This window comes from Bombus pyrosoma, linkage group LG2 (genome assembly GCF_014825855.1).
Source record: "Bombus pyrosoma isolate SC7728 linkage group LG2, ASM1482585v1, whole genome shotgun sequence".
Classification (NCBI taxonomy): Eukaryota; Metazoa; Arthropoda; class Insecta; order Hymenoptera; family Apidae; genus Bombus; species Bombus pyrosoma.
In genome coordinates this window covers 13,837,300-13,848,584 of record NC_057771.1, presented here as the reverse complement: position 1 = coordinate 13,848,584, position 11,285 = coordinate 13,837,300, and the positions used below count along the sequence as shown (strand labels likewise).

Genomic DNA, 11,285 nt, shown 5'->3' with positions numbered 1-11,285 from the left:
AAATTATAGTTCCAGAATTGAGAAGACACTTCTTGGGAGTGTGACGCTTTGAAACAGGACACTCAGTGAAGGAGTGTTACGAGTACAATATTTTTCGTCAAGAACGAGGTAAATGCCCAGACATCTGTATTTATCTAGACGTTTTTTATGAATTTTCATTCAACGTGAAAGACGAACCCACGGTCTTCTCATATTAAATTAATTGGAAACATTAATTAAATAAGTTAAAGATATACTATTTTTTCTCCTAGTTTCTTAATTGTAATATGTATCGATTGTAAAAGATTGATTGACTATTTGTAAATGATATTTAAGTATTAACACGTTTCAATGTGTTAATTGAACGACGCGATTGAAGGAAGTGTGCCGGTACTTCTTCATTTTTTTCCTTACGCTCGAAGTGTTATTCATTTTAAAAAAATCTCGTTTTATATGGTTACACGAAGGTCGATCTTTTCTAAAGATCAAAGGCTTCCTATTTTGGTATTAGAAACGTGTAAAAAAGAAAAATTCAGTCATCAGCCTATTTTTACTGTAGGAAAATCTACTGCATTTCCTATTTCTTAATCTTTACTATCTCCTTCGTTATCGGTTAGAAGCTTGTACTACAGGGAAGAAAAGGCGAAGTAATCGTTTCCATGTCTGTTTTCGGTCACATTAGACAATAAAGATTAGACAAATAAGATACTGGGGTTATTTCAACCCTCAACTGTTACTGAAAAGTTATGGAGTATATACCTCAGATGTAAAAACTGGCAGTAATCTTCAATTATATCGATCATTGTAATTGTAACTTGTAAAAATTCATACATTTAATTCTCTGTTCTCCTTCAGAGAATTATTGTATTTCTATTTCAGTTAAGGGTTGCGATTAAAGGTTGTAGTTAAGAGTTGAATATCAATATACAATAATATTTTCATATGTTGCCTGTCTTAACACTAAAACGATTAACCCTCTCGTTCTCGTGATAATCGTACGAGCATATGTTTAAAATTCTAAATGAAAAAATATTACTTTCATCACAAGCTAATCATAGAATTACAAATAAGTTTCTCTCCATTTGTAAACAATCCTTGTACGTTTCTAGGTGTGAAAATATTCGTACGAGTCTGATATTTTTCATGTAAGAAAATTACAGAGATATATCTGTGGCAAATTAAACCAGTTCGAGAATGAAAGGGTTGAAGCAACTTACATTCTAAGATAAAAATTATACGAAATTAATGGAGTACTTACTTCCCCGTGGTCCGTAGAATTTGACGGAAAATTCGTTTAATCCTCCTAATATCGTCACTTCATGCTTACTTTCTATTCTGTAATTGGCGATAGTTAAGGAAAATGAACGTGTAAGAAAATTTTTTCGCGGTGTTTCGGGATAAGATCGGCGATCCAAAAGGCAATTTGTGATCAGTGGCCGTGCAAATAAAAAGCGAAAACATCGTTGAACAAACATTTAAGCGTCGGCGAGAAAACGGTGCAATGAACTGAGGGAAATCGATGTGGAAAGAAGTGTGAACGCAGAAGCGTGTCATAAGTCCGGCGTAATGTTATCTTCGTCAATCGATGAAACGCACCGAAGCTCGCGTGACTACCGAGCAGAGTTGAGTTGATCGCAAATCGCAACGCTTCGCGTGCGTTCTTGACGCAACCGGGATTACAAATTTTCGAAAACAAACTATCTGGACGATGTTGATTCAATTGGACTCATTGGTGCGGCATTAAACAAATTTTCTCATCCGGAAAAAAACCATTGATGGTAATCTTTATTAAGATACACAATGCAAAGTGTCTCGCGCAACTCGGATAAGTTATGGACTATGTTTGATTATAGATTTATAGTCGCCGATGGAAAAACATTACACTAAATTTTTTTTTTCTTATTTTTTTCACGCAGAATCGCCTTCTACCCGGTTGTACTACGATCGTATACTACATCAAGCTACATTAATCGATGTTACATCTTTTAAAGATACATCTTGTCCCAGTTACATGAGAGACGCACTGTATATATTTTTAGATAGTTATATCGAATATCGTTTTCTTGACTATAATGAATTTGAAGAAACGATCGTATCGTAATACTTTGTATTTGGAAAAGAGTGGATGGAAATAAGGTAAATTGCGGCAAATTGTTTCCACGAAAGCCGCAAAAACACGTCGAGAAAACTTTGTTTTGACATTGCTATCGATATTGGTGTACTGAAAGAGATTTTTCACGATTTTCTCTCTTAAACAGCTTTAGAACTTTGAAACGAGAATCAAACGCTAAAAAATCCTTTTGCCCATATTACTTCAAAGCTACGTTATTAATTCAAAGATCAAGCACGAAAATAGGAAAAGCTTCTGTCTTGAAGAATACAGTTTGTAATACCTTACGTGGCGCGGGCTTTATGTACCGAACGGAACAGTTCCTTTCAAATCCACATCCAATTTCAGGATGGAAAAGCGGTAAACGGTTGAAAAAGTCGACGGAAGAAAGGAAAACAAAAGTTTCCGCTTGCGTTTAATAATACACAACGAACGACGGTTGCTGAGCTTATCAAGCACGCGTCGTAGAATTTCAAGCTACATTTAATTTTAATCGACGACGTTTCATTTTTAATTCCTCTTATTTAGCTCGATACTCCACGACGCTGGTAGCGTCGCGCCGCTTCAACGTCCACCACCGTTACCTCCGCGATTTTCACATGAAATTAGTCCCGATCCGAGGCGATATAATTCGCGAGAATACAAACGGCCGCGAAGGAATCACAGCCGCGCATCGTTGAACGAGGTCAAAAACCGAGTTCGAAAACAAGCAATATAACCAGAACGAAGCCAGAAGAACGGAACTCTAACTGCCTGCCTTTGGAGAAAGTTCAGTGAACAATATTTCGCAAGGTACACGCGTTACGAGCGAACTGAAATAAGCGCATGAAAAGAAACCATTAAACGAAAGCACGATCTTCATCCATATTAGAGGAATCGTAACGCTGAAGAAAAATAGATTTGAAATTAAAGCGTATAATTCAATGGACATGTTACTTTCGAATTTTAAATACAATCGTAACTACACCAGTTAAGAGACAGCTGATGTGTTCGAAGAATGGCTATCGTAAAGCTCCATGCACCTTCATCGAACGCTTTTATCAATCGACGTCATTTGATACCGGCGTAGATCTACGAAGCAGCTCGATCGTTGAAAAGGAAAATCGAATTACGACCATGTGAGTCATGTTATTCAACATACGATAAACCACTTTCTTGTTTTGGCAAGTGTTTATACGCGAGCTGAGCGTTACACAGCTCTCACCTGAGGCTGTCTACCGAGAGAATTGTATTACATAGAAGAACAGGTTACATGGAAGAACCGCGAGCATTCTCGATTCTGGTCAGTATCAATGGATTTGTTTTTCACTGCAATCGCGCAGGCTACGCATAAACCAGAGATATACGGGGCTACGCATAAACCAGAGATATACGAGGCTACGCATAAACCAGAGATATACGACGCTACACGCGAACAAACGCACATGCCTCAGGCACGCAGTCAAATAGAAACGAAACTAACGGACGTTTCACGCGTTCCGCGATACATGGTCAGCTGAAATAATTTTCTTGGCGTGGCAATTACAAAAGCAATATCGGTCGGCCAACATATTACTCAGCCGGAAGTATCGCGTCTTCTTGCGTCCTGTGTATGTACGAGGAATTTCATTGTTGCGTGCTTTCACGAGCGACTCGCGGAAGTTGGAAGAACGAAAGATTAACATAGAAATTGACGCGAAATGCATTATAGCATCGAAAAGAAGTAAATTCCATGTCCCGCATAATTGTCCCAAACGATCGCACGATGTTCCGCCGTAATATCAAAACGATTGATTCGATTAGTGGACGGGTAAACCCGAACGAACGTTATTCGACAGGATCGATATTATCGACATAGCTGATTGTCCGTGAGAAGAAAAGTGCGTCTGAAAAGGAAACGAAGTCGTATTGTTAAGTAGATTCCACTTTAAATTGATCGAGTTAGCTATCATTCAATCGAACCGGAGATAATTGGTTACGCGATTAGAAGAGAAAACGTTAAGGTACTACATTAAAATGAAATATCAAAAACATACAGAACGTCTCAATAATTATGACACTATCTATAAACGATATATCGTTGCCAGGTGTATCGATAATGGAACAACTGAAAGGCTTTCGACTTTGCTTTGAACGAATAGAACGTCTACGTTATGTTTCTATTTTTCTTATGTAAAACGGTGTATTTATAATTCCATCAGTTTTGCGTCAGAGAGGGAAGATTATCACCTATTTATGCCACTATTAGCCTGGCTCATCTTCTGTTATTTTTGTGACACTACAAATGCGAAGTTCTACTGTTTTCGCGAACAGTGGCGTATCTTGTCTTATTCTATCAGTTTTATAACGTCGTTAAAAATGACTCAGGAAGCTTCCCATGTAAATTTTAAGAAGCCTCTACTATAAAATGTCCGCTTTTTAGTTGTGCCACTATCAGTGCCAAGTAGCGAACTATAACGAAAGCTATTCGACCGTGGCACAGTTAAAATACACCTGTACCCATATCATTCTCACGAAAACAAAGCCACGTATTAAAAATGTATTATTTTCGTCCTTGTTCGTCATTGTGGAATCGCGCTTTCCGATTGTATTAAAATTACTAAGACATCCCGCGTGTACGCATGCAGACCATGTTATAATGACCTCGATTTCATTGAGAGCCTTCGTGCGTTTGACCTGCATAGTCAAGGTGTACGAGTAACATCAGAAAGGGGCGGAAACGATTACTCAATCTGCAAGACCGTTACGGAGCATTTGCCTCTGCTGTGGCTGTTGTTGTTGCTGTTGTTTACAGTATCGGTTGAACCAGCGTTTCGCTAAGAACAGTCTGACAGTGTCTGTCGTTTCGCCTTTCATTGTCCATCTTTGTTTTCTCGATTCTCTTTCCCTCAACTCGATCGTCTCGCATTCTGCGCCACTCCGCTCGATGGAGGAATCACTAGACTCTCTCGAAATACACGCGAAAACTACACGCGGCTGTGTATCGAAATAAACCGCACGTGCGAATCAACGGCCGATTTTACTGAGTCTGTCCGTGGCGAAGGCACAAACACACGTTCGTTTTAAAAGACTCGATACGCGATACGCCCTTGGCTGTATCTTATTTTTGGAAGACGCGTCTCTAGGTAGCTGCTTATCGTTCGATAAGTTCGCAACGAGATACGGTAACCGAGTCGAGTGTTCGTTTTGGTGGCGCGAGTGCGTTCCATCGCAAATATTCACGCGTAAAAGCAGCAAACGCGGTTCGATGGACGTAATCTCGTATCGCTTGTCTTTCTTCCTTATTCTCTTCCTTATCCGATACCCTCCGAACGTTAAATTTTTGGTTATTAATTTTCGACTTGCTCCAATCTGCTCGCTATGTTTCTACTGCATCACTTCTTGTTCCAAATAATTCGAATCTCATTTTCTACCTGTTTATGAGCACAATGCGCAGATACGAGGTAAAAGAAGGAAGTATATATGCGCACAATTTCTTCGTTCCTGCGTTGTTTATCCGATAGTCTTGTGGCGTATCTTTGAAAAAAGAAAAATTGCAAGTATGTATACAGTGAAGATACGACTCAGGTTAAACCGAATGAAACGGGCGTAAAACACATCAGACCATGAAAAGCGCGTTATGCGCACGTAGATAATTATAGCGAGTTTTTTTAAAGAGATAACAGAAATTAATACGATAGGAACATCGAACGTTAAGCGACAACAATATTGTTATAATAACGAGAAGATCTATATAATCGCGACCGTAAACAAAGGCAGCCATTGGACACGAGATGAGCCCGTTGCACTTCGTTTTCCGCTTTTATTCGCGTTTGGCAGTGCTCCGAAATTCGTGCTAAAGATCATGCTAAATTCACCTAACGTAACAAACAGCGTAATCGAACTAACCGTGGAAATTTGCAAGTACAAGTTGTTGAAATTTCAAAGAACAGTACCCTCCACCTACGCGTTTACGATCCGATGTACTTGCTAACGCGCTTGAACTTAAACGGCTGAATCATCCTAGATTAAGAAAAGAAAACAAATGGATCGAAGAATTCCAGCTAACGCAAGTATCGGAAAATTTTCGAAAATCTTCCAACCACCGTATCAAAAGACTACGCTCTATATCTTTTAAAGGAACCAATTTCCAGCGATATCGAGCCATCTGTATTTCAGGACACACTTCCCTATATGCGTTTTTAAATCAATTTTTTTCCTTTCTTTCGCCCCATACGGAATCGAATCGATCCCCGATGCAAATATCCCAGATATTGATTAACTCCAATCTCCGGTATTTAGAGAACGATAATTGAAGCTTTCAACGACGAATACGGAAAGGGAGCGAGAACGCCCTACCACCCAACCCTTCTTTCCCCACCGCCGAGCCCTCAGCTCGAGGACACGTACACATGCACCCACGTCGAGCCATCGAAACGCACCGATACACGCGTGGCCAGGTAAAATTGCATCACGCAGATAGCGGCCCTGATGTACCTTCTCGCGTTTGCTCGCGTGCCTCTAAACCCATTATGGGTGAGCCATTAACCGTACATACCGAGGAGCTTGTTAATTACTAGTGTAATTGATCAGCTCAATTTCGGTGGACGTACAAGGAATCTTGCGAGAGGTCCATCGAATATCGTCGATCCATAATTGAATCACTTCCGGGACCGCATCTGCGTGTATCTCACCTGGCCACACCGTTAGAGAGCCGGACTAATGGAAATTATTGGCTGAATATATACAGTTTCCGTGAACGCAATTTACCGCAACTATGTCGTTACCAGCGAAACGACATGACATCCGCAAACGAAATTTACTTTAATGAACTTTCATCCCCCTTCAGCGATACGATACCAACAGTTCCCGCCACAGTGTCCATCGGAGCATGTGAGTAACGCGAACCGTCGAACGCGTCCGATGCATCCACCGAATTCGAGATTCATCGCGGAATGAGAAAAGTCGCGATAACGTTGCATCATGGTGACTGGTAGGTACGCATTTTCATGCAAATTCATATTTTTCAGAGTATAATTAAAAGATGGAACCTGTGATTTGAATATTTTATATATATTTTTTTTATATATTCTCTCGTATTGCTTGCATTCTGTGCGATTTTATACTTTCAAATTTCCTGCAAACGAATGAAAAGCCGCGGTCTACTGATTAAAATCGATTACACGATTGTATTGAATTCTTTACATCGTTCGATTTGCCTGGGTGTCGTCTGTCGCAATGTCTGTGTATATAACGGCGGGAGACGAACGGTACTTTGTGAACGAAGCTTAATACCTGTCACGTCGTAACGCGTAAAAACGCGGGAAAATTCAATATTTCGATAAAATTTGATGGAATAAAGTTATGTATATTTATACTATGTAAAAAGATTCATTCGTGAAATGATTAGAATATTTAGTTATTTATAGTGATTATATGAGGATATTTAATCTTAGAAAAATAACGATTGCATAATAACTCTTTAAACGCTATCTTTTTATATATGTATTTTAGAAACGATATATGAAGCGTCGTTTGCCAAAATGGAAAGCTTGTCTTTCGTATGAATATTTCCTACTAAATTGAAGGAAGAATAATAAAGATCGAAAATTGTCACTTATTTATTAATCCTCTTTTGCCATTCATCGAAAGACGTTCGAATGAAAAAATGCATAGATCGAAATTGCATATAAATATGCAATTACAATCGTAGAAGAAGAAACAAACTTTGTCATTCGCATCATGTAGGCGTTCAAGGTGACACTTTGTGATTGTACGATGAATGTTCTAATACATACGTTTTACAATACATTAAACAATGTTTTTTAATGCGGCTAGATTTGTGTCAACATTATACACTACCTATTATAGGGAACTTGGTGACTTTTTAAAATCTACAGAAACGATAAGAAGTTACGCAACAAGGAATATTATATGTGTTGATGTATGTACATATATTTTTTTAATTAATATTCTATTCACTATCTTTATCGTTTAAACGTTAGTCGTTAATATTAATATTTCAAGTGGTCTTCCTATGCTAACGAATGCAATTCTTACTAGAACTATACCGACCATACTTTTCTGTACAATTTCAAATTAATAAAAAATAATAAGAACGAAATACGAATAACCGATAGAACTCGAATAGCAGATAAAACGGATATATTTCAAATTAACGTGTAATGAAACATTCCTTCGTCGTAAACGTTAATTGACTTTAACCGTTTTACCAGCGTTTTAACCGTTTCATGCTTCCTAATAAAATCTTGAAAAACGAATACCTACGCTTCTACTCTTCGCGTACACGGAATACAAAAGCATAGAAATTCACGCGATAAAAGAAACTCGAGTAAAGAGCAAAGTATGTGCAAATACCTTCGAGTTATTTCGATCAAAGATTCCATTCTACTACGAGAGCCGACTTTAGCTGTTCTACTCGTACTCTACTACTACTTTACATTTTATCAAAAAAAAAAATTCAATCGAAACCGTATGGAAAAAATGCTGTGCTGACACTAGTTTACTAAAAACTAATTTACCAGGAATTTTTCGAAAAAAACAAGTTTTACCAGTAACTGCTGATTTTTCAAATAGAAAGACAGTTTATTAAAAACCAATTCGAATTTATGCAAATTAAAAGAAAAAAAAAGGAACATAATCAGGAATTAATTTACCAGATTTCAAATAATGCAAATAAAAGATTTCTCAAAAAAGATGTATCGGAGAAAGAAATATATCAGAACTTAATGTAGCAAAATTGTAGTAGGCAAATCCTGTGTCTAAAGACGAGATAAGGAAAAATTTAGAAAATACAAGTGTTTATAAAATAGGTGAGGCTTAAGTATAGAGGAAGAGAAAGAACTTAAAATAGAGAGTGAGGGATTTGTACGCGATACGCATCCGGTTCCTCCCACATTTCCGTTTCACGAGATAACAGTCAATTCGGCTTTCAATCTATTTCGATGTGAACGTCTCCTTTGGAGAATATGTTTTGATTGAATCGAATCCGGGTGAAAAAAAATAACGAGTCAGATTGTCGGCTTATTTATCACGAAGTCGCTATTAATACGGATTCTATAATGCATACAGTCCGCTTTCACCGTTATTAAAATGGAAATATTTATCTAACTTTATTTATCTGATCGAATCGCCGTATAAATTCAGTTAAATTTGAAATGCGAGAATTTAAAGTTCCCGTTGAAGCAGACCTGCATCGATTTCTTTTAGCTTCGCTTGGAATCTTTTTATGTTTTCATTATTACGCAAACAAACAATCCTTTTCTTTTAAAATAAACAACCGTATAACTTTCTGCTATTTTTATTTTTTATAAAAAATACCGGAATACTTTCGATTTAATTGTTCTTAAATATCTTTTTATGGTTGAAAGAAAATATAAAAAGGAAATTTTTAATATCAAAATATAGGCAAAGATGAAAATATTACAAATATAAGTGAAAAATGTGCTAAATGAAAAATTTACCCCGCAAACAAAAATATATACAAATTTTGTCGTTTCCCTAAAACAACAAAGAATACGTAAGTAAACGGCGAAGATATATAAACGCCAACGAAATTTATAAGAAACATGTTTGCACAAAGGCAGATGATGCCTTTCCAAAAAAGGACTATTACCAACGTTAGTACGCGTAAACGAATCGAGAGAAAGGCTTTTGAGAAATTTGAAAACTCACACGGGGGATCTCTATCGAAGGAGGAAGGAACGAACACGTCCAATTCACTTTACTCACCGAAACGCTTGCAAATTTAATGTAAGCTTCAACAAAGACTGATCGATGTTACGAGGCACTAAAGAACTCGGTAGAGAGAGAGAGAGAGAGAAAGAGACGTTCTAGAAAAACTGACTAGCATTCGTACATGAACGTCTGCACAGCAATGATAAGCGAGACGCGACGTTACGTTACGCAAAAATCAATTTCTTACGAATCGAGGTCAGATACAAACATGTACAGGTATATTTGTAATTCGTTCTTTTGTCTTTATAATTCTGAATTTTTTGTGTCAATATTAGCTCGTTACATCGAGGATTAAACGAAAGTTGAAAATAACGAATTCCATGACATTGATAATATTAAAACAACGTTAGGATAGTCGTTAGGAGGTGTACGTGATATTAAAACAATTGATCTTTTTATCTTTAAATACGAAAAGTGTATATTACCTTTGTTCTTTCCACCTAACTCAAATGTTTACCGTGGAGGGTTAAGGAATTATTAGTCACTATTGTCACGCGATTTATCGAAGATATCATTGTATGAAAAGAACAAATCGCGACATTGTTGTAACTATATTATTTTTATTGCCCTTTCTTCTCCTCTTACTCCTCATTCATATTGTTTATCGTTTTTACGTATTATTATCGGTGTAAAATTTGACACATCGCGTCATTCCCATGAACTACTCGGTTGAGGTTGAAACACGTTGATGACGTCTCAATTATCGTTAGTTGCGCTTCATTCTATGTCAAACCAACGCTCACATATATATATATATATGTGTGTGTGTGTATGTGTGCCATTCTTTGACGCGCAACTTGAAATATTTACGGTTGCCAATGTATGTATAAATATAAAAGATATTTCACATACGAGTCCATTCGAATCAACCGGTCTCGATATTAAAAACTTCGTTAGTGAAATCTGCGATACAAGACAAAATGGAAAGGCTAAGATGAAACAAAGAACTGAAGAAAAAAAAATGAAATCTAACCTTTAAAACCCACGACCGTATAGCATACACTCGCCGTGCGTTAATAAACGAATAAGATAAAGCTGCGCACACACGTAGCACAGAGACGTAGAGTCAGCTGGTTAAAAACAGCTGTGTCCCGTCATCGACAAAACGAGGAATTAAATATCCCTCATCGTCTCGTGAAACACCATTGACATTGCACTGCGTTATTTCTCGTCGACCTATAAACCGATCATACATGATAAACAACCGATCCCGCGGTAACATGCACATGCATACTGCGTAGGTCTTGCATTCGCAAACCCATGTGCAGGCCTCTCTTGCACTCGATTGCAAGCACGTGCGATAGAGCGAAAGAGAAAGAAAGAACGAGAACAAGAAAATGGGAAGGGATACGAACAGAGTGGTGAGGGAGGAGAAGGGTGAGAGAGACAAAGAGAGAAAGAAGTGGGGATGAGAAGAAGGAGAAGAAAAAAGAAGACAGAGATACAAATAGCAAGTAGGAGAAATAAAAGTGAATTTCAA

General features: G+C 37.6%; 1 protein-coding gene and 2 long non-coding RNA genes across 4 annotated transcripts in view; 1 reads left to right on the top strand and 2 right to left on the bottom strand.

Annotated features, from left to right (window-relative positions):
• The window catches only part of LOC122572112, a 27,685-nt gene extending 16,979 nt beyond the window's left edge, over window positions 1-10,706 (top strand). Inside the window, exons 2-3 of the long non-coding RNA XR_006318376.1 lie at window positions 16-108; window positions 6,897-10,706. This is a non-coding gene — a long non-coding RNA (uncharacterized LOC122572112). The remainder of the gene's footprint in view (window positions 1-15; window positions 109-6,896) is intronic.
• The window catches only part of LOC122572067 (ubiquitin-conjugating enzyme E2 H), a 45,504-nt gene that overhangs the window by 34,072 nt on the left and 147 nt on the right, over window positions 1-11,285 (bottom strand). For both annotated transcript variants that reach the window (XR_006318366.1, XM_043736618.1), the window contains exon 2: window positions 1,238-1,314. Coding sequence is in view for 1 of the 2 variants with exons in the window: in XM_043736618.1 (XP_043592553.1) it covers window positions 1,238-1,314 (77 nt within the window). In the remaining variant the exon portion in view is untranslated. The remainder of the gene's footprint in view (window positions 1-1,237; window positions 1,315-11,285) is intronic.
• Window positions 1,398-11,285, bottom strand: LOC122572107. Its single transcript, XR_006318375.1, has 2 exons — window positions 10,779-11,285; window positions 1,398-5,584 (listed from the first exon to the last, which is right to left on the bottom strand). It is a non-coding gene; the product is annotated as an uncharacterized LOC122572107 (long non-coding RNA).